This window comes from Mustela nivalis (genome assembly GCF_964662115.1).
Source record: "Mustela nivalis genome assembly, chromosome: 10".
Classification (NCBI taxonomy): domain Eukaryota; kingdom Metazoa; phylum Chordata; class Mammalia; order Carnivora; family Mustelidae; genus Mustela; species Mustela nivalis.
The window spans coordinates 23,372,679-23,400,552 of NC_139029.1; the positions used below are offsets into that span (position 1 = coordinate 23,372,679).

General features: G+C 56.8%; 1 protein-coding gene across 4 annotated transcripts; it reads left to right on the forward strand.

Moving 5' to 3' along the window:
* Positions 1–27,425, forward strand: NHSL3 (NHS like 3). Of its 4 annotated transcripts, none has more exons than XM_082685640.1 (7): positions 1–434; positions 20,913–21,083; positions 21,163–21,218; positions 21,512–21,635; positions 22,228–22,344; positions 22,436–25,009; positions 25,248–27,425. In XM_082685640.1, the coding sequence occupies exons 1-7, from the start codon at positions 191–193 to the stop codon at positions 25,268–25,270; spliced, it is 3,309 nt and encodes a 1,102-aa protein (XP_082541766.1). In that variant the 5' UTR covers positions 1–190; the 3' UTR covers positions 25,271–27,425. The 4 variants fall into 4 exon arrangements, with proteins under 4 accessions (XP_082541766.1, XP_082541767.1, XP_082541768.1 ...); XM_082685641.1 differs by lacking the exon at positions 1–434 and adding an exon at positions 575–710; XM_082685642.1 differs by lacking the exon at positions 1–434 and adding an exon at positions 9,876–10,094.
* The last annotated feature ends 449 nt before the right edge of the window (positions 27,426–27,874 follow it).

The window sequence follows — 27,874 nt, forward strand, 5'->3', positions numbered from 1 at the left end:
CGCCCGCCGCCCGACCCGCCCCTCCCGCGCCGCTCCCGCCGCCCGGCCGCTCCCCGCGGGCTGCGCTTCCGCCGCCCAAACTTTTCGCCGGCGCGTCTCCCCGCGGCGGCCGCTTGCCCGCTTGCCCGCGCCGCGCATGGGTGCCCGGCTGCAGGGGGCCTGACCCCCGCCGAGGTCCGCCCGCCGCGCCATGGCGGCCCGCGCGCCCCCCGCCGCACCTGCGGCAGAAGACCCGGGGGGCCCGGGCGGCCCGGGCGGCCCCCCGCGCAGGAAGAAGTCCCGCTCCGGCGCGTCCGGCCTCCGCCGCGCCTTCAGCTGGCTGCGGGGCAAGCGGCGCAAGAAGAAGGCTGCGGGGGCGGAGGGCGCCGAATCGGCCGCCCCCCGGGCCAAGAAGGCGGACGACAAGGCTAGGAGGGCCAAGGGTAAAGGCCGAGGTAAGGCGGCGGGGCACCTGGGCTGCGCGCCGGCAGCGCCGAGGGTGCGGCCCGGGTGGCTCCGCCGGGGGTCCGGGGCGTGTTGGAGGGGTGAACCCCTCGGCGCCGGGGCCGGGGGAGCGGAGAGCCCGGGGCTCAGCTCGAGCACTCCATCTATGCCGCCTGCCCTCCTTTCCCAGATTCAGCCCGACCCCATTCTAGGGGGAAGAGACCCCTGGCTGGGGCAGGAATCTCCGGGCTTGAGCAGGAAGTGCTGGCAGTCTGGCTCTTGGGACGGTGAGGCAATCCCCCCTCCCCCAGGCTCACCCAGGTTCTGCCCTCTGCTGAGTCAGGGGGTCAGAGACTTGGCTCTGGCCTCGGGCCCATGGGAGAGGCAAGTGGCTTTGCATCTTTGGTGGGGATTCCTCCAGGTTCAGAAGGTCAACTGCGCTCTCAAAGTGTTTCAGTCCCACAAAGGACCCAGTGTGGGGCACAGCTTGCTTTAGGTTCTTAAGGTGTTGCTGTTAGCTTTTCTCACTTGGCCCGCTTCACCACTCCTCACCACTCCCGGGTGGGGGGGGGGGCAGACTCAAACATCCACCTCCTGGGGTGGTGAGCTCACGGATGAGAACCACCATGCCCCCGCCACCCCCCCATCATTCCTTCCCCAGCCCTGGTAGAAACAGGCCAGTGTTGGAAGCGTGCTTACAGATGGGGGAAACTGAGGCTCAAATTAATGAAGAGCCTGTACCTGAGCTGTGGTGGGATGGGTACTTAAAATACAACAGCCAGTTCCTTGCCTCTGGGCGCTCTCTGGCTTGATGGGTGGGCAGCCTGAGGGGTAGGGAAGGGGTGGCTGATTTGGTGCATCCCTACTGGGGTCACTTTCCTTTTGGGCACTTGCTTGGTTCTTTTCTCTTTTCCCCCTCTGTTTCTAACTCCCGTTTGGGGGGTAGGGCATGAGTCTGCAAGAGGGTGGAGCTCCCTTGGGCCTTGTCCTGCTGAAGTCTACCTTTCCTCTGGCTTGGGCTGCAGTGCCTGAGGTGAGGAAATGGCGGTGTGTGCGGGCCCATCCCATTCCGTGTTTACCCTCCCAGTGTCCTTTAACCACCTCCTCTGCCGGAGAATCAGAAGGAACTGTTGAGGGGTCAGGAAGAGAGTGAAAAGCCTCTTGTGTGATTGCATCCGGCCGGTCTTCCTTTTGGATGAGGGCCTTTGGCCCAGGCACGTAAAAAGTCAGGGTGCTGGGGCAGGGATGACTGGGCCAAGCCCTAAGGGAGAGTTTGGATAAAGGGTGTTTCTCAGGGCTCTGCATGCAGCTCCATGCAGAATCTCTCCTAAGGCTGTCCCACTGGGATTCAGTCAGAAGTCCTCCCCATCTCAAGAGGGCATGGGTCAGAATTGCAGCAGGATGGATTCTGGTTAGATGGGCAGGATTGGAGGTAGAAGGCCGGTGGTGTACCCCAGGGCAGTGGACCCTTTCCCCCTTGGAGACCAGCCTGGAGGCAGGGGCTGGAAAAGCTGTATGTCCCTGCTCCAGCAGCCTGCGCTGGGGTCATTGGGTCAGTGGGTAGGCCTCCCCCTGCATCGTGTTAGGTATCTGGTAGCATTGGGCTTTCTGGGCAGCAGGTGGCCCGATTTGAGCCCACGTGCCCGGGAACCACCTCCCTGCCCCTGGCTGTTGTTTCTCCCGGTCTGGGGGTGGTCCCAGGTCTGACTAGAGGAAGTCCTGCTCCCTTTTGCTCCAGCCTCCTATTATTCCAATTGTTTCCTTGTCACCTGCCTGGCCCAACTTCTTTTCTGTTTATTAAGAGAAATAAATCTGATCTTTCTAATCTCCATTGGCACTGCTGGTCAGGAGGGGGAAACCCAAAGAAGGCTTAACTCTTTCTGGGGAAAATGTTCAGAATGGAGACTGGGGAAGATGGGAAGGAGGAATACACAGAAAGTTCCTGAGAGGTCAGGCGCCTTTGCTGCGAAGCTCCTCCATTCCAGTCTCTCAGACGCAGGTCGTGGCTCCCCTAATCCGACTTCTCTACAGTAAATTGGGAAAGCTGAGCTTGGAGTAGAATTTTGAGCCCTTGTCTTCCAGGACTGCCCTACACAGACTTAAAAAGAAATGAGAGGAGATCTGACAGTTACTGATTATTCTGAATGTGCCGGGAGTGGGAGCCTTGTGTCCATTAGCTCACTCAAGCCCATTTGCAGATGAAAAAATTGAGGTTCAGGGACAGTGAGTGTTTCTTTTGCCCAAACTGGGATTCGAACTCAGACCATCTTCCTCCAAAACGGGTCCCGTTTTCATGAAGAGGACATGCGGGTGGGGCCCAGATCAGCAGGAAAGGTTGAAAGATCTCAACCAACCCATTCTGCAGATGGCAGAAGGCCCAGAGAGAAGTGAGGGCAGCTGACAGAGTGGGAGGGGTAGGAGAGTCAGGCAAATAAAGGTTCACATCCTGGCTCAGTCACTAGCAAGTCCCGTGAGGTTGGGCAGCAGCCTCTCTTTGGGCGCACTGATTCCATACGTCTCAGGGAATGAGACCCTCTGGCTGGGCATTGCCGTGGTAGGTTCGTGACTCCCAAGATTTCTGTCTCCATAAGATTCTCACAAGAGCGAATGTGGAAGTTAGAGGAATGTGAAATCATCACGGAAATGAAGGGCTCGCTCTTCTTGTCACCTTCCCCTGAGCTCTGTGGACCTGGTCTGGAGGGAATGGGCTCAGAGGCTGATGGGACAGCTCTGCCGCCCCTCCCAGGTCCTGTGACTCCGGCAGATTGGGAGCCCCTCTAAGCCTCAGTTTTCTGATCTGTAAAATAAATCCTGGCTCTACAGGGGGTGTTTCAGAGGTCAAATGAGATAACTGAGATGCAAGTGCTTTGTGGACTGTGGAGAATGGTCTAGATGGGAGCAGGTTTCTGCGGCTGTGGTGCTGAGGACTTGGACATTAGTTGCTCCATGTTTGGAAATCCACTCTTGGCTATACCTCAGATACCCATGGCCGTGATGGTGATGATTGAGGGGGAGTAGCCATGGAAGGTGGGCTCTTACCCCGGTCCAACAGAAGACTCAGGCATAAGAAAAGGCAAACAAATAAGAATCCATATTTTCCAGAAATATCACCTGGACTCCAGACAAGTATGTGGGGAGGAAGTGTTTCTGGGACAGACGCCAGGACTGGAGCCCAGTAGATAACTAGGGGAGGCTGCCTGCAGGTGGTGAGCAGAGTGTAGAAGGAGGGCAGGGTGCTGGGTAATTTGATTTATTTATTTATTAGAGAGAGAGAGAGAGAGAGAGAGAGAGCACGAACGTGGAAGGGAAGAGGGAGAGGAGAGGGAGAATCCAAGCAGGCACTGCCCTGAGGAGGGAGCCGGAGGCGGCGCTTGAACCCACAACCCCAAGATCATGACCCAAACCAAATCAAGAGTCAGGCGCTCAACCAACTGAGCCACCGGGTGCCCCGGGTGCTGGCTAATTTGAAGAAGTAACATGAAGGCTGCCATGTGTCAGACCCTGGCTGGGCATTTTCACGAATGTTTTCCTTTGTCCTCACTACAACCTGGGATGTGGGCAGTTACTACCATTTCTAGGTGAGAAAACAGGTTGAAAGTCAGTTGATCAGGGTCTCTTGGCTTCATTTGTTTGAAAAGGCGTGTTCTTTATTATGTCATGTCAGGCACCGTTCAGGGCAAGGTGAATACCCGGGACAGGACAGGCAAGGTCCCCACCTGCATGGCGAGGATGTTCACGGCGTGGCTGGGACAGAGGGTCTCAGTCTGCCTCCCAAGGCCATGCTTTTGAAACCAAACAGTATGAGGCTCGGTATGTGTCTGACTCTGGAGAGCGGGGACCAGTAACCACTGTGGGATTGTGTAGCTCTCCCGAAGGTTCCTCTTGGGAAGTGGGCAGTGGGCAGTGGCTGGGGGGGAGGGGTGTCACAGTGCTGGTGGCTTCAGGACTGAAAGAATTGAGGTCCAGCAGGTTTGACCTGAACGACTCTGGCCACTCACTCAGGAGGCACGGTCCTTGGTGTGGGGTTGTGGAGAGACTCCTAAGTTTGAGCTCTGCCCCACGGTGGGCCACAGGTACCCTGTCTTGACAAAGATGGGGTTTCATGGCCTCTGAGAGCCTTTCTGGTTCTAGAATTCTGGATTGAGAATGGAGTGGGGCCATAAGGGTGGGAGCTGTGCTCAGGAAAGGAGAGTCTGCCTTTTGGCCGGTCAGGGACAAGACACTGGGCCCCAGGGGCCTGGATGTTATGGTAGGGATGGGCAGAGAGAATCCGTGTGAATGCCATCTCCCTCTGCTGAGGGAGGGGCCTTTGTAGCTCTTTTATTTTATTTTATTTTTTAAAAAGATTTTATTTATTTGACAGAGCACAAACTGGGGGAGCGGCAGGGAGAGGAAGCAGGCCCCTGCTGAGCAGAGAGCCCCGCGTGGGGCTCGATCCCAGGACCCTGGGATCATGACCTGAGCTGAAAGCAGCCAAGCTTAATGATTGAGCCACCCAGGCACCCAGCTCTTTTGTTTTTAAATTTAATTTAAGTTTTTAAAAGATTGTATTTATTTATTGGAGATAGAGAGAGAGAACTAGCGGGGTGAGGGGCAGAGGGAGAAGCAGACTCCCCGCTCAGCAGGGAGACCGATGCAGGGCTTCATTCCAGGACCCTGAGATCATGACCCGAGCCAAAGGCAGGCAGACACTTGACTGACTGAGCCACCTAGGCGCCCCTCTTTAGTTCTTTTAAAAGAAAGTGAGGATTCTAAGACACTTTGGGTAATCGACACTTTGCCTGTCTAAGGTCAGGATAGTGTCTGCTTGCCTTTCTTTTTCCTCGTCACCCCTCCCTCCTTCCTTTCTCTCTCTCTCTCCCTCCCTTCCTTCCTTTCGGGGATGGGGGGGCAGAGGGAGAGAGAGAGACTCTAAGCAGCCTCCATGCCCCGCACAAAGCCCACGAAGGGCTCCATCTCAGGACCCTGAGTTTGTGCCATGAGCTGAGATCAAGAGTCAGATGTTTAACAGGCGGCACCACCCAGGCGCCCCTCTGTTTGCTTTTCAGTAAACACTCCATGAACTTCCACATTCCATGCCATCGCACGCACCATTTCCCTTACTTAGGGTGTGCTCCCCTTCACTTTTCTGTCCACTGAACCCTTATTCATCTTTCAAGGCCCAGCTCCAGCCTCATCATCTCTGGAGAGCCCACAGCGAAAGTACTCCCTCCACGCTAGAGCAGGATGCTTAAGGGATTTGAAATGGGACGGTCTGTTTTTCTGGCCACCTTCTTGGGTAGGGCATCTCAGTGTCCTTAGCCTGGGGCCTGGACCAGTGTGATTGGGGTAGGGCTACCTCTGCTGTGGGATACATCCAGTGGGAGTGTGACTTCCACAGAGGAATATGTGTTCAGCTCCTCCAGGCCCCTGTGAAGGGGTCGGGGAGAGGGAGCCTCCCTAATGTATTTCAACATACTAGTAAGTATTTAATATTAGGTAATAAGTACCTACTATGTGCCAGACATTGTCCTGGGGATGAATGAGAGCCAAGGTCCCAGTCCTCATGAACCTCACAATCTGGGGGAGGAGCCAGACACCGAACAGATAATTAAGGGTCAAGAAGTGTGACAAAGGAGGGAGCATAGTGATCCCAGGGGTGACATCAGGGATGGCTTCCCAGAGGAGGTGACACATGAACTAAAATGGAAGGGTGAGGGGAAGCTGGAGTTGAGGGATTTGCAGTGCTGGAGTCGGGCAAGGCTCCTGCAAGGGGCTGGGGCCACCTGGCTGGCTGGGTTCTGTGGGTACAGGAATAGCCATAACTCACTGTTCTGAACAGCCTGAGGGCAGGAGCTGGGTTGATGGTCCTTTCCTCCAACCCTGCCCAGCACGGGGCCTGGCGCAGAGTAGCTTTGGGTAATAGGTGGGCGATCCGACATGGGCTCCAGAGCATGGGCATCTGCTGATCCTAGATGCTCAGAGTCGATGGCCTGAGATGCCACTGGCTGCCTTTATGGCACATACGGATGGATGGGCAGCTGAGGCCCAGAGGACAAAGTGTCTTGTTCAAGGTCATACAGCCAGCCAGCATCAGAGGTGGAGTAGGAGCCCTCACCTGCCAGGCTGACCTCAGCTTCCCTACTCCTTTGTTCAGACTTCAAATGGAAAATCCCATACCAGAGAGGTGCCTCTACTAGGAGGAGATGAGCAGGAACTGAGGCCAAGAAGGCCTCCATCCCCTCCCTCACCTCCAACACCTTCAGGGGCTCATTCCAACTGCTGCTCCCTCCCTCCTCGTGGAGGCCTCAAATCCCCACCCATGGCACACAGCCCAGCTTTCTGGAAATCCCCTTCAGGCTAGGATGAGCCCTCCCCCACCCCCACCCCCCGCCCCCAATTCTGTCCTTCTCCTGCCCCCAAAGCAGGGCTGCCAGCAAGGTTTGGTGAACTGGTTTGGCTAAATCCTGAGGCCAGAAAAATCTCCGCTCTTGTCAGAAGAGGGCAGAGGGAGTGCCTCCCCTTACCCAGCTGTCCCCCGGAAATCCCCCTGTCCTCAACCCTCAAAGCTGTCTCAGCTGCTCCTGGGCTGTCACATGCCTATGAAAACTGATGAGAGGAGGCATTGTATATTGTGTGGGCCATGGTGAAGGTGCTGGGGTGGGGAGAGCAGGTATCCACACCTTCACCTTCTGTCCGCATGTCTGCAGACCCGGCAGACCCCATGGCCACCTCCAGCACCTTGGGGGAGAAGTAGGTGGCAGCAGCTTCCTGGGGCAGGAGCGTGAAATCATTGTCCCACTCTCCTACTGTTACACTCCACTGTCTCTCTGGTTTTGTGTCTCCAGCCCTCAGGGGCGGGTTCATGAAAGGTTGTCAGCTCTACTCACAGGGTGCCCAGCTCTGTGATTGTCATGGAGGGGGACAGAGACAGCTCAGCTTGCAAAGGGTTTAAGCCCCAAATCTTCTGGCAAAGTGCATAATTCCCAAGAGGCTGCTGCAGGTCGGGCCTCCTGTCTGCTTAGGACAGCCCTCTCCTCCAAGCTTCTGGCTGGGCCAGGTCTTTACCACCATCCAAGAAAGTCACGAGGCACTCAAGTCCAATGTTGTGGTTTCCAGGAGTTCTAGTCTTCCATACAAGCTCTCTTCTTCCCATGGTCCTACCCTGGGCTCTCTTACGCTCTTGGCTGGGAGTAGTACTCTTCCTCTAGGATCCTGAAGTCCGCATCGCCTCTGTAGTGAAAGAACGTGAGAGAGACTGGGACTCTCCTGTCCGAGCCTCTTCACTTCTCCCAGAACTTAACCAACATCACCACCACCTCTGCCAGCGGGCGAGCCCCACTCTCTCTGCTTCCACCAGCTTCTCTATTCAACACCACAGCATGCCTGCTGTGTGCCCCACACTGTGCTATGCTTGGGCTTACTAAGCGGAGGGAGGCGATCACTGTTCTGAACTGGTTTTCTGGTTGGAAAGGGAGAGACCAAAAGGTACTGCCGTCTTGAGACAAGTGTTGGGATGGTGTTACATAGGGTGCTGGGGGGCCCTGGGGTGTGATCAGTTCTATCAGAGGGCGGCACTAGTGCCAGTGGGAGCACAGAGGGCTGAGCTGCGGGAGGAGGGGTGCAAGGAAGACTTCCTGGAGGAACAGACTGTCCAGCAGGGTATTGAGGCAGAATCTTCCAGGCAACGGTGGAGGAGGAAGCATGTGGGAAGGCCTGGAGGTGTATAGTGGGAGTTGGGGTGGTGGCAAGTAGCAGGGGTGTGGTGGGAGATGAGGTTGAACTGGGGGCAGGGCAGTTGTTGCAAGGCCTCTTGCAAAGGCCGAGGCACCAGCTGCCCTCCAGACATCCCTTGAAGCTCTTTGCATACCTGCCCAACTCATGCCAAGAGATCTGGATGTTATCCTCGAGTGTGCTTTCTGCTTCTCCACACTACCTTTCCCCTTTATGGGCCCCCTCTGTAAACTAAGGGAATTGGGCTAGAAGATACTCCAAGGTCTCTTCCAGCTTTGATGCTAGGATCCTCTACTCGGTGCAGAGCAGGTGCCTGGTAACACACCGTTTGGTACATGGTTTATGTTTGACAAGTGTTTCTGGACCCGGACGGATGAATAAAATATATTCCCTCAGGGACTGCATTGTTGTTAACCTCAAACTTAGCAAGGCATGGGCAATAGGGAGGGTGGGGGCCAGCTTTGACTCCCCCATTTTGCAGGTAGGGACAGGGTGCCCTGGAGTTACTGGGCACAAGAGGCAGCACAGTGTAGTGGAGGGGCTGGCCCAGGTGGCAGAAAGGATGAGCAATGGGGTTTAGAACTGAGGGCTCTAGACACCCAGCCCAGCTACACCACCCTGCCCCTCCTTGGAGACAGGGCAGAGCAATGGTAAAGGAGAGTCACTTCCCAGGCTGCTGGGCTCTGGGCATAAGGGTACTTGTGAGGACACAGAGGTGAGGACAGCCTGGCATCCTGGAAGGTTTCTGGAAGAGGTGAAGCCTGGCCTAGGTTTGAAAAATGAAAGACTTAATACGGGGGGAGATGAGTGAGGGGCACACAGATGTGGGTGGCTTCACATACGTTTACCTACATACTCCATTACTTAACACTCGCAGACACAGTGTGACAGAGCCAGTCACAATTACACAGGCAGATAGGCAAAAGCACACAGCCAGACATTTGAAAACAGACTCCCTGTGGATATAGGCACACAGTCACATACACAGATGATCACACAGAGAGATCCAAGCATTTAGGGTCACAGATACATATACACAGGTACACAACTACACAGCCACATTCAAGCACACAATTACCAAGGCCCAGTTACTGGCATAGGCACAGATAAACTGGAAGGGTAGTAGCATGGACAGGGGGTATTGGAGTCAGTCTGGGTCTGAGTCCTAGTTCTGAGCTTACTGCTTTTTGACTTTGGGCGAGCTGGCTGACTTCATGGAACCTCAATTTCCCCATCTGTAAAATGGGGATGATAAAAGTACCTACCTTATAGGATTGTTTTGTGGCATGAAAGTAGTCATCCCAACACCTGGCACATAGCGCTATATAAAAGGGCGCTGTTATTTTGAACACGATTACCACATAAGTACAGTCAGATCGATACATTTGTACACAACAGGCACAGACAGGAGATACACACAGACGCGTGACACTCACGGGGTGGGGGCTGCTGGGCTCTAGCAGTAGTGGGGCTCAGGATCTCGCCTGTCGGGGGCCCTGCTCCGACTTCTCCGGGCTCCCCTGCAGTCCTCAAGAGAGGCGGCCCCTGGGCTGGGAGAGCGGGCCACCCGCCTGCCCCACCTGGACACACCGGCCTTTTCCGAGCGCTCTGGGTGGAGCGGCTCAGCTGGTCTCCCAGGTCCTGGGAGGGGCGGAGCCTACGGGATGCGCGCCAGGCCCCGCCCCTCCGCCGTCTCCGCCCCCGGCCCGGCCATTGGCCGCAGAGCTCGGAGGCGTGGCTGAGCTGGGGCTGGGGGCGCTTGCGGTGGCCGCCGGCGCGTCTCTCTGCCTCCCTCCCGGGGCTGCGGGCCCGGCGGCCGGGCTGGTTGGGCTGCGCTAGGGTTTCCGCGCCGGCTCCCGCGCCCGCCATGGGCAACTCACACCACAAGAGGAAGGCCCCCAGCGGCCCCCGGGCCCGCAGCTTCTGGCGGTTCGGGCGGTCGGCGAAGCGGCCGGCAGGTAGGGGCCGGGGGTGGGGGCGGGGCAGGCGGGGAGGAGGGTCTCCCTGCCGCAGCCGCCGCCACCGCTGCTGCCCCCTCCCGGGGCTTGGTGGGTGTGAGTGTGGGGGCCCGGGAATCCCCCGCACAGACCCCACCCCTCACATGCGCAAAAAAGCACACGTACATACGAATACCCCCGGGCGGGCACGCGTACATGTTCACAATTTTCACAGCCACACACAACACCCACTCAAATGCACGGACATGCAGGCAAGAATCACATACACATTCACACCCACCGCATCGCTGTAGGACGCACAGAACCCGAGACACAGGTACATATCCCTAGGTATACGGTTCGTACTACCACGCGAATTCTACCCCTCGCGCAGATTTCGCACACACACACACACACCAGTCATGTAGGTACAGTTGCCCAGCGGCTTAGGCACACACATGTACACATGGGTTCAGAACTGCACAGCCAACGAGACTCCCACATTCAGGCTCAAAGGCAGACCCTAAGGCGCTTGTACACATACACACACTCAACACTTGTTAGCCCCCAACAGGCTGAAAGTTTGCAGGAGGGAGGGGAGACAAAGGTGCAGGGGAGAAGCAAGAAAACAGGGGCTAGAGACTTCGGGCCGCCTCCATCTGGCGTGATCGCGAGTCGGACTGGTTCTCTGCGCTCCCTCCCCGCCCCCACCTGCGTTGCCGCTGCCTCTCGTCCCCCTTCCCCCCACCCGCGGTCCCCGTGGTCGCTGCCGCATGTCCCCCCTTTCAGTGCAGCCACCGAGCTGGAACGCAGCCCTTCCCGGCGTGCTGCGGGATCCCTCCGCGGGTCACATTCCTGCCTCCAAGTGGGGGGTGGGTGGAGGGGGAGAATAGAGAAAAGGCCTCCAACCCTAACGCTGAGAAATAGGATTCCTGGTTTTCCCCAGCAGGTGCGACGGTTCAGGGTATCCCCCAGAGCCCCAGGGGGTGCTGGACGAGGGGCTGTGGAGGGTGGCTAGTTCCCTTATCTTGTGAATCCAGATCTGGGGTGGGGGCATGGGGATAGATCTACTCCTTCCCCTGAGGAAGATAAGGGGTTCCCAACAGAGGCGGCTGTTCATTCTAGTCTTTGGGAGTGAAAGAATTCGGGAGAAAGTGGGGTGGGGTTGTTTTCTGCTGTGGTGAGGGAATCCACCCGTGTCTTCCTAGGGTGGCCCACATTCCTAGAGGTTCTGAAATGAGCCCGATGATCTCATCCCTCCACACAGGGGGTGACAGGAAGAACCTGGGCTGGGAATTAGGGGGTCTGGGTTTTCTGTGTGGCTCCGGTATGGGCTCTGGTGACCTTGAGCAAATTGCTTTTTCACTTCTCTGGACCTCCTGCCTTCCACAAAGGGGCCTGCCAATGGATTTAGGCGGGGGCGTACCTTGGGTGACTTCTGGGATCCTTACAGTTCTGTCTAGCCATGTTGTGGATAAAGAGACTGAGGTCTGGAGAAGGTGGGCTTGTGCAAGGTCATTTGCCAGTAGCGGTTTGAAGAATAATCATCATAATCAAAGTAACAGCAGGAAAGGGTTAATTAAGTTCTGGTAGGTTCTCTGAGGGTTCCTCAGAAGGTGGATTGATGAGAGACTCTAGGACCTTCCAGTAGTCTCCCTGTCCTGGCAATCCTGAAATCCTGGATGTGTCCACCTGTCCCTTCTTGGATTTGGCACCGAGGGGTGGGGCTGGGGTTCCGCCTGCTCTCCTGTGGTCACCACTAATCTGATGGTTTCCTGAGAACCAACTGTGAGTCCGGACTTGTGACCATTTGTGGTGGGAGAGAGAGAGAGATGAAGAGGCCTGTGTTTACAGTCTTTCCCACTAGCCCTTGTGCTTTTAGTTCCTGCTGAACTCAGGGACTAATCAGGCTTTAAGGTGGTCCTAAAAAACCAGAAAGCAATGTCAAGGCAACATAGAAGTAAGTGTGGGAGCTGAGGAATATCAAAAGGCTTTTGGGTTGGGGTTCTAGAAGACTGGGGAAATGGTCTTAATTTGGTCTGTGAAGTAACTACAGGGTTGGAATGAGTCCTGAATTATCGATTAAATGAGATGACCAGGAGTGCCCTTCAGCTCTGGGAAATTGATATTGGTCATGAGCAAAGGCATAGAGTTGAGCTTGAGAGTGGGGGCAGGAGAGAAATGTAGTTGAGGCGCCTGCCTTTTCTTGGGAAGAGAAGGAGTTCCATTGTGAGTGCAAACTTCCATCCCTTTGGTCTTACTTGTGCCGAGGATTCCTAAGGCTTCCCCAGCCTGGGCCTCTGCTGTCGCATGCCCAGGTATGGGACTGGGGTTTGAGTACTTATCCATTTGATTCATCTGTGAGAAGATGAGGGAGAGAATGCAAGGCCAGCAGAGAGGGCTGGAGTCTATAGGCCGTCGGGAGCCAGTGAAGGTGTTTGAGCAAGGGAGGAGCCTACGTAAGTGGTGTGTTGGGAAGATGGCGCCAGAGCGGGGGCAGGTGCAGGCAGGACAGGTTGGGGGTGGAGTGGTGAGAGTGGAAGCTCCAGAGAGCAGTCTGGAGGCTATTGCAGTAATCCAGGGGAGAGGTGGTGGGGTGAGGGCTGGGGACAGGGTGGGGGCTGTGGGAGTGGAGAGGAGTGGCAGCTGGAGAGACACTGCAGAGGAGGTGGCAAAAGTGATAGGACCTGGGATTAATCAGGAATAAGGCCCAGAGAGGGCTGTAAAGGCTCTGTGCTTGGCTGCTTGGTTCGGGGATGGTGACAGGAATAATAACTCAGAGCTAAAAATAAGGGCCTAAGCTGAACCCTTTACATTGGTTAATCCATTTGTCCCCCAACAGTCTTCCAAGCTAGAAGCCATTATGGTCCCCATTTTACAGGTGAGGAACCTAGAGCTTAGAGAAGTGAAGTCACTTGCCCAAGGCCACTCAGCAAGGAGGTGGCTGAGATTCAAACCAAGCCTGTCAGATTCTGAAACCTGTGCCCTTAATCAGTTTAGCAGTAGATGGGTTTCTTATGATTGAGGGGCCTGCAGATCCTCTGGGCAGAGAAAGCCTGAGGTCCGGGGTTTTAGACTCCTTAGGGAGCACAAGTGAAGGAAGTGCTGTGAGAGAGGGGCAGGGGTTGAGGACAAGGCATTGAGGCTCCCCAAGGGCTTGGAGAGGGAGCAGGTGGGAAATGAGAGGAGAACTGAGATTTAAGGACCGCTTGGTCCATTGGATCAGTGCCCTTGGATGAAGGGGAAGGGTAAGAGGGGACAGGGAGAGACCTTCTCACTGCAGGAAAGATCCTGTAACCTGCTGGGATTGTCTGGCCTTGGATCTCAGGAATCTAACCCCACCCTCCCCACCCCAGGCCCCCAGGTCCTGGGCAGTTTGGGGCATTGGTGGAAGATGTGAATTGGGGGCCCAGGGAACGTCCCCAGCATACCACCCTCTTTTTCCCGACATTGTTCTGTGAGGTTTATACACATGCCCCCCTTCCCCCCCACCCCCCAGCCCTTACCCCTGTGGTCCCCTTTGCAGATGAGGCGATTGAGGGAATGGACTGAGTCACTGGTGGAGTCAGACCACCTGGAATTCTTTTCTTCCCTCCCCTCTGCCTCTGTGCCTGGAGTGCCAGGGGCCTTTGGAAGGTCCCAAAGCTGGGAAAAAATCCTGCTTCTCTTACCTCTCCATCCCCCTACCCCAGCATCTCCCTTTCTCCTCCACTTTCCTAGAGGAGACTTGTGACCAACTATATGTCTGGACTTGATTGTGGAAACCCTGGGCTTCCAGACAAGGTGCTGGCCCAGCCCTCTCTGGTCTGAGGGATCCGAGATAAGGTGAACTTCCTTGCTGCCCCAGGCCCTGACCTAAAGTGGGGGACCACCACCCTCCTAGGGACAGAGCCCTGTATGCTGAGGGACCTTTAGAGATCAGCTCTCCAACCCTCCCATCTCACAGATGAAGGCACTGAGGCTCGGGAACGGGCATGGCCTGGCTCTGCATCGTGCTGCAGCTGAGAGGCAGGGAGATCTCAAATCTGACTCCCAGGGCTATGGGGTCTCTGGTCTGGTCCTGCAATTCCTTTCCTTCTGGAACAGAAGGGTTACACCTGGGTCACTGACGAGCTGATAGGGAGCTCTTGTTAAGTGTCCCTTATCAGAGCTTATCTTAATAATGGTCCTTAATGCCACTTGGGATTTGAAGAGAGCTCCGGCAGCAGGTGCAGCAGAGGCCTCTGGAGGCATGGGCAGCCCGTTGGAGCTGGGCTCACACACCTTGACTCTGTCAGTCACCGGCTGTGTGACCCTAGGTTAGTCACTCACCCTCAGTGCCTCTGGATGGCGAGGGGGATTTCGTGATACCATGTGTGTCTCAATTAGTTGGCCCTGGATAAATGTGAGTTTGTTACCGTGTCGTGAGTGGAAAGGCAGGGGGGCCTGAGCACAACCTTCACCCATCCCTCCACCCTGGGGAGGCGGAGCCTCCCTCTGAGCACCACACTTTGTGTTTGCCTTGGTTGTGTGCCTTTGGCTTTCCCAGGCACCCGGTGAGGTGGGTGTGAGTCCTGCCGCTGAGGCCCAAAGAGGCTGCTGATTCATTCGTGCAAGGCCTCTCTAATCCAGACCTCCTGACTCCCAGGCCTTTTCTCTCTTTGACTTCATTGTGGCTGCCTCTCAAGCCATCTGTAAAATAGGGATAATCGTGCCTTGAAAGAACAAAGGAAAGGGCTCTTGGAAATTCAGACTCGTACCCTGGCCGAAAGAGATTATGTCATTGTCAGGAGCAGATACCCGGAAACTCGTTATGACATTTATTAATATTATTGTAGCTAATTCCTCCCCGCACTGCTGCTGGTTCCCCCAGGCGCCCGAGGCGTGGGATCCTCCTCTCCTTGTCAGGGCCACTCCCTGCCCCCCCATATTTACCTTAGAACCGGCCTGTCAGCTCTGCAGCTCTGCTGTAGGGCGGGGCTTCCTACCGAGGGAAGAAGGAGGGGGATTTCCCTTCTGTAGAGGTGGGGTGTAGAGGTCCCCCTCTTTGGGCAGGAACTCGGGTTGCAGCCCTCCTGATCCCGTAACTTCCTCAGACTTAAGACCATAAAAGCATTGGAGTGAGACCCAAGTTCGACTGTGGGCGCAGTCACTTCCTGTTTTGGTGACCTTGAGCAAGTCACTTTCCCTGGAGCCTCCTTGTACTCATTAAAAAGGGAAGTCATACATGGCTTTCAGGTTTCTTGTTGGATGTTCTGGGAGACTAAAGAGAAAGAAACCTTCACCTGAAGGTTTTTGTGATGTTCATGTCCCTTTGTCTTGTCTCTAAGTGAATAAAGTCTCCATGTGTTCTGGGTCCGCTCCTATTGGAAGGCCCTAGTTTGTTCACTAGAACAGAGAGTTTGAGACTTAGTATCTCTGAACACTCGGAATCCTGGCTCCCAGGCTGGCCTGCCATCCACTGTGGTGGTGGGAGAGCGGGGTCAGGCCCAGGCCCAGGCCCAGGCCCGGGCCCCGGGCCCTGGGCCCAGAGGGTTCCAGCTCCTGAGCAAGGCCACCTGGGCTGCTGTGCCCTCCCCCCTCATTCCTCTCCCCTGAGTCAGGCCAGCCTGGCTGTGGGCGCGCCACCACCCCCGCCCCTTGCTCTGGAATGGGGCAGGTTGAGGCCTCACCCCGTGGAGGATGTTGCCAAAACAGTGTGTACGCATGCGCACAAGTGTGCACTTGGCCTTGGGGGTTGGGGGCTCCCTCCGCCTTTCCTCCCTGTCCCTGGGGCTCAGGAAAGCCCCAGAGTAGTGGGTACATGCACCTGCCTTTGTGTATACACAGCCACCTGGCTGGGCCCTATGTGAGTCTGCAGTGTGTGAGGAGGACCTGGGTTCAGGTGCCCTGGGTATGCTTTGTGGATGTGGTCCTGAGAGCATACATGCACCTGTTTGTGGGTGGCGGGGCCAGTGGGACATTTTGGAGGCCCCTGTGCCCAGAACCTCTGCTGGTGGACTAGATCCGACTTCCTGAACTTGGCTGGTGTGCTTCCTGGTGTGCCCTTCATGTGAGGGGCGTGGCCAAGAGCAAGGTGTCTTCTCTGATCCCGGAAGCTTCCTTCCTCAGGCAGGTGGGGGAGGAGGGGAGGCGGAGGCTGGTGGTAAGCCTCAGCCCTAGGCTGTACCTCTGGACTGTGCCAGGGCAGAAGGTTCTGGAACAAGGACTCTTAAGTGTGGCCTTGGGCGAGGTCCTTCTACTCTCTCAGCCCATTTCTTTGTGAGGAGCCCGCCTGCCACCTGAGATTCAGGTTGCTGAGCCCCTCCCTGAGCAAGTTGCAGGTGTTCAGACCTGACCCTTGCGTGGCTCTGAGAGACCTCAAGGTCTGTCTGGTGTGTGTGAGGGGGCGGGGGGTGTGTTGCTGGAGCAACCAGATGTTATCAAGTGTGAGAACCTTGGATCCTCTGGGAATTTGCAGCTGTGGCCCTGACTGCCAGCTGGGGAACTGCGACCTTGAGCTGCTGTTCCCGTTCACCCTGAGTGGAGCTCAGCCCTGAGTTCCCCTGGTTAGGGGAAACTGAGGATGACTGTGCCCTGCGTGGTTAAAGGCATCAGTTTAGGAGCCAGCCTGAGCTTGGGAAGTCACCAAGCTCTCCGAGCCGCACCAGTCCAGGATCAGTTATGGGAGAGTATGTTTGAGAACCTGCCTTGAATGGCTGTTGGAAGATCTCTGAGGGCAGAGACTGTTTGCCTTCCCCCAGCCCCTGGCATTAATCACCCTGCAAGTGTGGGGCTACTGCTCTTTGTGTCTGAGCAGGACTAATAAGGGGCAGATAGGTCTGGCCTAAGAGAGGATCTAGGGGAGGATGTGGCCAAGAAATCTCGAATTTGTGGGGATGATAGGGTCTCCCTTCAGAGGAGAGATCAGGTTTGTAGCTGGACCAGAAGACAACATAGTTTTTGGGTTCAAGTTATCCTCAGGGCAAATGCTACCTTGCCCTTCCCAGCTTGCCCTTTCTGGCCTCCGTTTCCTCATCTGTCAAATGGGGATAAAAGTGCCTACTTCTTAGGATTGTTGTTTGGATTTCAATGATTTGTGGCCTTACAGACTATCCAGCTGCTCAGAAGTTTGTTCTCCAGAGAGCAAGGGCTCAGCCTCTGCTTGAGTGGTCTCTGAGTGGTGGGGCAGCAAATGGGGAAGGGGCAGCAAAGGGATCTCGTTTGTGGCGGGGGAGCCACTGTGAATTCTTCGCCACTCAGGGAGAAAGGTGCTGTGAGAGCGTGGTGTCCTGAGGTGAGTCTGGGGACAGCACTTTACAGGCTGTCTCTTCCACAGCCTCAGCTCCTCTTTCTGGAGTTGCCCAAGGGGATCTCAGCGCTGTCCTTACCCAGAGTAACCTTTCATGCTGACCTCCGGGGCCCCACCTGACCTGGCTCCTGCCATTCTCTCCCTTGCTCACCGGATTTCCGCCCCTCTGGCCCCCGTTGTGAGATACCTCCCCCCACCCCACTGCTGTCTCGAGGCCTTTCCACTTGCTGCTGTCTCTCTCCAGAAGGTTCTGTGCCTAGCACTTGCCCTGGCTGGGTCCTTCACCTTCTGCAGGCCTTGGTTCCAATGGCCTTTCCTTAGACTTTCCTTCATGCCCCCTAGAGGCACCCCCTTCCCTATCATAGCTCCTCAGTCTTAACTAATCTAAAATTGTGCTGTTGGTCTACCTCACTGATGTATTTGTCAAATGTTTATTGAACTCACGGAATGACAGGCCCTGATGTAGGTGTTCAGGTGAACAAGATAAAGTTCTCCATTCGCTAGAGCTTCCATATTAGCTTAATAAATACTTGATGGTTGAATGAATGTGTGCAACAGTCTTATAAGGAGTTCATTGGTTTTGTTTCCATATGAAGTCATGACTTGTGTGTGATGGAGCTGAATTTGAACTTGGAGCTGACTTCCCTCCAGTTACCTCCTCCTACCCCTCATTTTTACTGCCCTTACCTATGACCGGGTTGTTTTTGTTTCATTTTGTTTGGTTTTGGCTAATTCTGTTCTGTCTCTGCCTGGTGATCCAACAGTCACCAAGTCACAGAGTGGGCCAGTGGGAAGGATCCTGGGCTGGAGGAACTAGAGGAATACCATGAAGCCTGGCTCTGCTGTGTGACCTTGGAGAGTTCACAGTGCTTCTCTGGGCTGCTTCCCACAAGACCAAAGTGGGAAGAAATTCCTTGGGAAGGCATGGGTCTGAACATACACACGAGGAGTTGTTCCCACCAAGCCTCGGTGTTTCTGCTCTGGACCTCTCCCTGGCCTCCCTGTGTCCCGTGTCCTGGCTGGCTCCCACCCCTCCAGGGGGCTTTGCCAAAGAACTTGCCATCACAGGCAGTTCTGGGCTTCTGCCAGTCTGTTCCACCTCTGAGTTCCTTCCCCAGGGAATGACCCTCACCAACCAAGAGGACTTGGGGTTGGGCATCATGCCAAGTGTAGTCCAGTGGTTCTTCCACTATCCATCTGGCAGCTGGGACCCCTGCCATGGCTTTGGCTCCTGACTGTTTAGAAAAGAGCTTAGGGACGGCCTGCCCCCAGGGACTGAGTAGCTTCAGCCCTGCTAGTTATACTCTCCACCAGAGCCAAGCATCCGCAGACTCGGGGTCTCAGTTTCCCCGTCAGAATCTGGGATGGTACCTACCTCTGTGCTCCGCTTGAGGGGCGGGGTCTGTGGGTGGGCGGGGTCCGTGGCGCAGGTGGGCGGAGGAGCAGGAGAGCAGCCCCTCCCCCTCCCTTGCCTGGAGTCGGCTCTGCAGCTGGGCGGGCGACTCGCACCGTTTGGTGCTGGGTTATGGTGAAGGCGGTGCCTAGTGTTCTGGAGAGGTCGGAATAGGGGACGGCCCTAGTGTTGCCTGCAGTCATGGTGGTGTTCCTGGGCCGCCGCCTCCCGGTGCTCCTCGGGCTCTTTAAGAAGAAGGGTGAGTGGGTGTGGCTGGGGAGGGGGAGAGGAGGGACCCTGACACCTCCATTTACTAGACCTTTCTGTAAAAAGGGGGATCAAGGCCGGGGAAGGGTAATGGGTGGGGGATGGGGAGCAGTAATGAGGCCAGACCGCCCTGCACTCCAATGTGCCTTTGTCCAGCGGCTTTTCCACTGCCTTTGTCTGGTCCCTGCTTGCTGGGGTTTGAGAAGATGGATCCAGGTGTCTCTGACCTTGAAACCTGCAGCCCTTGGTTGAGACTGCTTCCTCCAGGGGTACCCCCACTGTAGTGGGTGCATCCTAATGTTTCAGTTCTGAGAGGCAGAGCACCCCCCTGTGACCCCAGGTCAGTCAGATGTGTGGGAGGATGAGATGTGGGAAGCAGAGTAGAGAGGAAAGTAGTGCTGCTGGAATTTGGGGCATGATCTTCAAAATGCTGTTTAGAGGCGGAGGGCTGGGCGGTGGAGAAGCTTTTTGGGGGGGTATCTTCCTACTTTCTGCTTCTAGGAAATGGGCTTTTAGGCCTGGATTAAGACACGGGGGCCAGAGTTTATTGGACTTCTGCGGGGAGGACAGAGGGACCTCACTTCGAGTGTGATTCAGGAATCCCCTCTGGGAGTCTGGAGTGCAGTCCTGGCACTGACCCTAATTTGCTGGATGACCTTAGGCAAGGCCTTTCCTTTTCAGTCCTGTTTCCCCAACTTGTAAAATTCAGGAATTAGGCGAGACCCAGTGGGTTGGGTTGTCAGGAGACCTAGGAGTGTTGACCTTGGAGGGTTCCCCACCGGTTCCCTGGGCAGGAGCTGGCTGTTGAAAAATGGGCTGAGGAGGTAGGAACAGACAGGTGTCGGAGCTGAAGACCCTGATCGTGGGGTGTGGCCCTTTAAAGGGGTTGTTTTGTTCCTGCCCCTCTACAAGGTGCTGCCAAGGTCACATGATCCTCCCCGTGCTTTTGCTTATGTTGTGGGTTCCATTTAAAGGGGGGCTGGGTCTGCAGAGTGCTGACACAGCCCCTCATTCCCAGGATTAGATGACCAGCTTCCCCATGGGCGGGGCCTGTAATAGGATCCTTTGTAATGGATCCCTGGCTCCTCGGCTCCAGGGGTGGGGCCTCTGGGAAGTGGGGGTAATGCCTAGGGCTGTTCTCCCAAGAGAGTCTGGGGCTGCCTTGTCTGGGGGTCCAGGGCCCCTGGGGCCACCTTCTCCCCTCCCCATCCTTCCACTAAGGGACAGCCACATGGGTGAGTAGGGGACACAGAGGCCATGTCTTGTTTTGTCCCTCCTCCCAGGACTTCCTGGGAATTCTGGTTAGGTTAGGACTGCTGTTAGCCCACAGCTCTTCCTAGTGTCCCACAGAGTCTTGGACCTGGGCCAGCGGTGTGTTTTAAAGGGGTGGTTGGTTTTCCATAAAGTGGAGCTTGGGCTCTGGAGACAACAGAAATGTATTTGCTGTGGGCTGTGCATATATTGGGGTGCCTTGTGTCGGGCCCTGAGTGGCGTGTGGATACAGTTGTGTGTATATTTGGGTACTGTTTGTATGTGTGCAGAATGGGGGCTGTGGCTGTTGTGTGTATATGTGGGGCCCCCGTGTTTGATACTGGTTTCCGATGTGTTTATACTTGGGTGCTGTTTGTTAGTGTACCTCCTGAAGCCTGTGGTAATTCTGTGCTTGTACGGTGGGCTTGTGTGCCCCGGGTCAGACACAAGCACACTTGGGAAGAGTTTGTATAGAACATGGGGGCTGTGTGTTTTGCGTGTATAGCTCAGAAGTGTGAGTTGTGGTGCGACTGGGGAAGTAGGCACTGTGGGTACTTCTGGGGGCTGTGTGTGGTCTTGGGACTGCGGGTGGGGCCCGTACATCACCAGGACCCAGTGGCTCTCAAGCCTCACTTCTCTTCCTCCTCCATCCCACTAGGCTCTGCCAAGGCCGAGAGTGACAAACGTCTAAGTGGCGGGCCTGGCCAGGGGCCGGGCTCTGTAGTGGAGGAGCACCAGGACAATGTCTTCTTCCCCAGCGGGCGGCCGCCTCACCTGGAAGAGCTGCATACACAGGCCCAGGAGGGGCTCCGTTCTCTGCAGCAGCAAGGTAACCTTCCCCGTCCACGACCACTCTTGGCTCCCAAGGTCAGGGGCCTAGCCCAACACACCTCTCTGGTGTCTTCCAGAAAAACAGAAACTGAATAAGGGCAGCTGGGACCATGGAGACACCCAGAGCATCCAGGTGAGCCTGGCCCCCAGCTCAGTCCTGACTCTCTGCTCTCCTCTCCCTGCTTCATCTCTGGCAAGTCTGGCTTTGAGCGCTTCTGGATCTCAGTTTCCTTGTATTGTGAAGGGGGTAGACTAGGTGACCCCTAAGGGCTAGTCCAGCTGGTGTCTGCTTAGTGCTGGGCGAAGCCGGGGAAAATCAGAGTTCAGAGCTCCAAAGGGGGGCCCTGAAAAGGCAACAGCAGGAGACCCACATAGGCTTCTGGGGTGGTCTGAGGCCAGGGCCTCATCTCCTTCTTCCCCCAACAGTCTTCCCGGATGGGGCCGGACGAAGATAGCATCTCCTTCTGCAGCCAGACCACATCCTACACGGCTGAGAGCTCCACGGCAGAGGACGCGCTCTCCATCCGCTCAGAGATGATCCAGCGCAAAGGTGTCTGCCCGCCAGTCAGGATTCTCAGATGGGCTGAGGGGTGTTGGGCACTGTCTGGGGTCCCAGCCCCTGTAGCTTTCCCCTTCTGCCTCCTACTCTAGCACCCCTCAAGGGTCTGTGAGTCAGTGAACTCAGGAAACACAGTATCCTGTGTTTCTTGGAGACTCGTGATGTACACAGACTGCAAAACAAGACACTCAGGAGTCAGGAAACCTGGGTTTGAGCCGGTGTTGCTTTTTCCCAGCTGGGTGACCTTGGGCCAACTCTCTACCACTCCGATCTTCATTTGATGTTCTATAAAACGAGGATCAGAGTACTTCCGTTGTCGGAGTGAATGCCAAGTGTTTAGCATGCTGACTAACACATAATAATCGTTCGCTAAATGGAAATTATCCTCGGCCTCGAAAGCCTTCCAGAAGTCATACAGAGAAGAAGTGTGTAGCTTTGTTTAACCTCGCTTTGCCCACGCCTACTTGATTATGGAAATCTGTTTTTGCAGAGCTCTTACTTCTTATTCTGCGAAAGCAGGCGCTCTGCAGAATGTGCCCTGAGACCTGCGCTAACGGTTTCTCTCCCCTGGACTGGCCCCTAGGCTCTACCTTCCGACCCCATGACTCATTTTCCAAATCCTCTGGGAAGTCGGGGCGGCGGCGCCGTGAGAGGCGGAGCACGGTGCTGGGACTGCCGCAGCATGTGCAGAAGGAACTCGGTGAGCTCCCAAGCAGGAGGGTGGCGGTGGGGATGGTGGGAACTCCGGCAGAACCCTCTGCTGACTCCCGTGTCCTCCCTGTCCCTCGTAGGCCTGCGGCACGAGCGTGAGGCACCAGGTACCCCTCGGCCTCCTGGTCCTCGGGATGCGGTGCGCATCCCCACAGTGGACGGCCGCCCCATGGGCCCGGCCTCGGGGACTGGGGCCCGGGTGTCCCTGCAGGCGCTGGAGGCTCAGGCCGAGGCTGGTGCCGAGGCGGAGGCCATGCTGCAGCGCCACATTGACCGCATCTACCGGGATGACACCCTTGTTGGGCGGTCCACGGGGCCCCGGCCCCCACCGGTGACCCGGCCTATGTCCCTAGCGGTGCCTGGACTGACTGGAGGGGCAGGGCCGCCGGAGCCCCTGAGCCCAGCCATGTCTATCTCGCCCCAGGCCACCTACTTGTCAAAACTGATTCCGCACGCTGTCCTGCCACCCACGGTGGATGTGGTGGCCCTGGGCCGCTGCAGCCTGCGTACGCTGAGCCGCTGCAGTCTGCTGTCCGCCAGCCCGGCCTCCGTGCGCTCGCTGGGCCGCTTCTCCTCCGCCTCCAGTCCCCGGCCCCGCAGCCGCCACCCGTCCTCCTCCAGTGACACCTGGAGCCACTCCCAGTCCTCGGAGACCATCGTGTCTGATGGCTCCACCTTGTCCTCGAAGGGTGGCTCTGACGGCCTGCCAGAGGGCTCTGTGGCTAGCAGTGGTGTGGCGCCCCCTCCGCAGGGGGGCAGTGGGCGTGGCTCGCCCAGCGGGGGCAGCACAGCCGAGGCCTCAGACACTGCCAGCATTCGCAGCAGTGGGCAGTTGTCTGGCCGGAGTGTGTCCCTACGTAAGCTGAAGCGGCCCCCCCCACCTCCCCGCCGGACTTACTCGCTCCATCAGCGGGGCTCGGCAGCCCCCGATGGGCTCTTGGGGTTGCCGCCCAAGCCTGAACGGAAGCAGCAGCAGCCACAGCTGCCCCGGCCCCCCACCACCGGTGGGTCAGAAGTGATGGGGGCAGCCCCCTGTCCCTCCAACTCAGCAGGTGTCTGGGTGCCCGGCTTGTCTCCGGGTGGCTCCCGGCGTCCCCCGTGCTCTCCAGAACGGACGCTCTCACCCTCCAGTGGGTACTCGAGCCAAAGTGGTACCCCTACCCTCCCTCCCAAGGGTCTCGCAGGGCCCCCTGCTTCCCCGGGCAAGGCCCAACCCCCTAAACCAGAGCGTGTCACTTCCCTTCGGTCTCCTGGGGCCTCTGTATCCTCCTCTCTGACGTCTCTGTGTTCCTCGTCCTCTGACCCGGCCCCCTCAGACCGTTCTGGTACACAGGTGTCGACCACCCTGGGGGATAGGTTTGCCATACCTCCTCACCCCAAGGTGCCTGCGCCCTTCTCCCCACCCCCTTCCAAGTCCAAGAGTCCTAACCTAGCAGTTCCTGCTCCAGTTACTCCTGCTGTGGTCTCTGGGCCCGTCTCTGCCACTGACGTGGGTCCCGAGCCTCTGCCAGCGCCACAGACATCCCTGATGCCACCACAGGAGTCTCCTGTTGCCTCCAAAGACAAGTCACCCCCACCGTCCCCGCCCCCTTCCTACCATCCTCCCCCCCCACCCACTAAAAAGCCAGAGGTGGTCGAGGCCCTGTCTGCCCCAGAGATTGCAGAGGAGCCCCTCCAAGACCCCAGCTGGCCCCCACCCCCGCCTCCTGCACCTGAGGAGCAGGACCTGTCCATGGCGGACTTCCCCCCACCTGAGGAGGCCTTCTTCCCTGTGGCTGGCCCTGAGCCAGCAGGCCCTTCAGGCCTCGCAGAGCCCTTCGGTTCCCTGGCTGCTTCGTCCTTCTCGGTTACTGTCTCTTCCCAGAGCCAGCTCCTTGGTTCCCCAGAGCCACCACCTCCAGCTCCGCCAGCGCCCCCCCCTCCTGGTTCTGACCCAGGGCTTGTGGCCAAAGTCCCTCGGAAGGAACCAGCGGGCTGCAGCAAAGGCAGTGCAGCTCCCCGGGAGGATGCCGGTGCGCCCCTGGTCACCCCCTCACTCCTGCAGATGGTGCGGCTGCGCTCTGTGGGTGCTCCTGTGGGAGCGGCAACCCCAGCAGCCGGGCCTTCTGCCCCCCAGAAGCCGCTACGAAGGGCCCTGTCGGGGCGGGCCAGCCCGGCGCCTGCCCCCTCCTCAGGGCTCCATGCTGCTGTCCGACTCAAGGCCTCCAGTCTGGCAGCCAGCGGGGACCCTGGGAGTGCCCAGCCGAATGGACCACCTGAGGCGGAGCCACGGTCTCCCCAGTCCCCTGCCTCAATGGCCAGCTTCATCTTCTCCAAGGGCACCAAGAAGCTGCAGCTGGAGCGGCCGGTGTCCCCCGAGGCCCAGGCTGACCTCCAGCGGAACCTGGTGGCTGAACTTCGGAACATCTCAGAGCAGCGGTCACCCCAAGCCCCAAAGAAGCCACCTAAAGCTCCCCCACCTGTGGCCCGCAAGCCCTCTGGGGGGGTCCCACCATCCACCTCCCCTACCTTTGCTCGGGCTGAGTCTCTTCCTGGCCCTCCCACCAATGGGATCCTTCATGCTGAGGACAGGACTAAGGGGGAGCTGGCGGAGAATGGAAGTGTCGTGCAGCTGGTGGGGCCCCAGGAGCAGAAGCTGGCCCCGCCTGGCTCAGGTACATTGGACTGTGTGTATGTGTGGGGGGGGTCCCCATCACTGGTGATGGCAAAGAGGTGCCTCAAGTCCCACTACTAGGGATTTGTCCCTGGATTTCAGATTTTTCTGGTCTCAGGCTGCCTGGGAATGATAGGCTGTCACCCCTGATCAGTGGAGGGGGAGAGGAGGTGCCGTGGGCCATCCAGAACCGAGCTGGGAGGCCTCTGGCTGAGTGTCCCTTCCTTTTCTCACTGCAGACCCACAGAAAGAGCTGGTCTGACCACCAGGCACCTCGCTGGCACTGCTGACCCATCCCAGGAATACAATCTCAGGGACCTGAGCAGCTCCAAGGACAAGAGGATACGGCAGACACAACCTAGTAGAGAGGATGCCTGCAGCCTTAACCTTCACAGCCTTCGATATTTATGCAAGCCTGGTGTTGATCCCGTCCTCCAAGTCATCCGGCTCATGCCTTTTCCCCCTGAATGGATTCCCTTCTGGCTGCTGCTGCTTGTCTTGGCCTTAGCCTCATCTTGAAGGAGGTAGCTGGTGGGAGCGGGTGGCTGCGCCCCCTGCTGGCCATGAGGCCACACAGTTGGGAGCAGAGCACTTCACTTGAGTTTCTTTCCTTCCCCCTGACCCATGTCCAAATCATGCACATACTGTAGTCCGGAATCAAAGCACTTTTGAAAAGCAGCTGCATGTCCATCTTCCAGGGCCCATGAAGCCGCATTCCAAGGGCCTGTTTACATGGCAGCAGCATCAGTCCCTGGTAGCACACCCATAGCTGGGACCAATCTGTTCCCTCCCTCCGAGCCAGTGTGCCCATTTCTTAGTTCTTGGAGGTGGGCGAGTCATCGTATCCCCACAGGCTTCTCCAGGCTGGAGGCAGGAGCGGGGCTGTGGAATTCCAAAGCACAAAAGGTGCAGCAGGGGGTTAGCCCTCCTGTGCCTCAACTTACCACCAACCACCCTCCTTGCCTTCAAGTTACGCCAGGTGCTCCATGCAGGGGACAGGAAGTGGGAGACTGCCAGGGCCCGAATGGGGATGGGGGAGAAGAGCCAGCAGGGAGGTCCACAGGCCCTCTGTCTTCAGAGAGTGGGAGAACAGAATCTGGACACATCTTGGGCATTTGGTAATGCCAAGCATCCGCCACTTGTTTCACGCAGTCAGGTTGGGGTGGGCAGGAACACTTCCGAGGCAGTGTGGCAAAGCTGTGTCCTTTCCAGCTGGGCAGGAAGTCCTGAGGAGGTGGGTGGTGGGATGTGGCCCTGGGGGAACACTTGTTTGAGCCCAGACCTGGCCCTACAGATGACATTCTGGGACCTTTCTGTTTACTCAGCACTTGTTCTCTTTAGCTGCCTTTCAACACAGGTGGTTTCGCAGGGGGAGCGGACGTTGAGTGACAAGGCTGGGAAGCCAAAGGTGCATTCTATTCCACTCTCTTCCCTAGTCAATGAAGGGGAGGGGGTTCAGTGCTCCTAGGGAGCAGGCTGGGTGATTGCCCCCTAGCCGTCAGCCTCTGCTACTGATCTCATCTCTAGGAATTTTAATGACCTATTTCCAGACTGTGCCACCTCTCTAGGTAAGCTGGCTTCCCCGCTGGCCCCGGCGCCTCCCTCCATAGTAGTGTGGCGCCCCCCGGGGACCACCCCTTCTGTCCTGATCCTCTTTCCTCAACAGTGACTTGGGTTTGAGCCTGGCAAGGAACCTCACTTTTAGCTGCTGCTCTGGAGAGACTGAACCCCTCCAGAACAAGAGCTGGGAGCATAGGGGATGCGGTACTAGAGCCCAGGTTCCCCTGGCCCTCCCTCATTGCTGTTGTCTCCCTGTAGCTGTCAGCCAAGGTGGTTCCCTCGCCTTGGGTGAGGGAGAGCAGCTGCTGGGTATCTGTTGCATCTGCCCACTGAGCTGGGGAACAAGGGTAGTCGGTATGTACTGCTCCACTCAGAGTTCCTGATCCAACCCCCTGGGAACCAAGACCAGGCCAAGGCTCCATGAGAGCAGGCCCTGGCAGCAGCCCTGGAGCTGCTGGAGGTGGGAGGGAGCCCAGCTTCTGTGTTTTCTTGACCCACCCCCCCCTCCCCTCTCAATATTACTTGAGCTCCTTATCCTCAGCTAGAATTTTCCGAGCTTGTTTCCCCACTGGGTGGGACAGAGTACAAAGGAGAAGGGAGGATCTAGAAGAGGCAACCCTTCTTTGTCCTCTGGGGTAAATGAGCTTGACCTAGTGCAAATGGAGAGACCAAAAGCCTCTGATTTTTAATTTCCATAAAATGTTAGAGAGAGAAGTATATATATATTTCTTTAAATTTTTGAGTCTTTGATATGTCTATACCAACAATTCATTCCCTCTCCCCTGAAGCCTGAGTGAGACACATGAAAAAGCTGTGTGTGTTTCATTCAAAGGTATTAATTAAATGATTAAAACTTGGCTGTGGTCTGCTGCTTCTTAAGAGGGGAGGGACAGGGGTTGGAGTTGGGGTCTGGTCCATTATTAGGAGAGAAAACATGCTTTCTGCCTCCTCTAAGCACTGGACCCCACAGGGGCCTCTTCTGCTTTTTTTTTTTTGCTTGACTCTTAAGCAGGCTCTGCATCCAGGGTGGATCCTGATGCAGGGCTTCATCTCAAAACCCTGAGATCCTGACCTGAGTGGAAATCAAGTCTGGCGCTCAATTGTCAGAGCCATCCAGACACCCCGGCCTCTTCTGCTTTTATCGCCAAAGGAAAAGTCAAAGTGTCTACGATCTACCCAGTTCACACACGGCCCTCCCCCCACACCCCCATCCCCTATTACAGGGTCAAAAGTCCAGGATACAAGGGCCTAGCCTGGGTGAGTGGTCCAGCAGCTGCTCCAAACTTGTGTTCCTACAGCCCGGCTT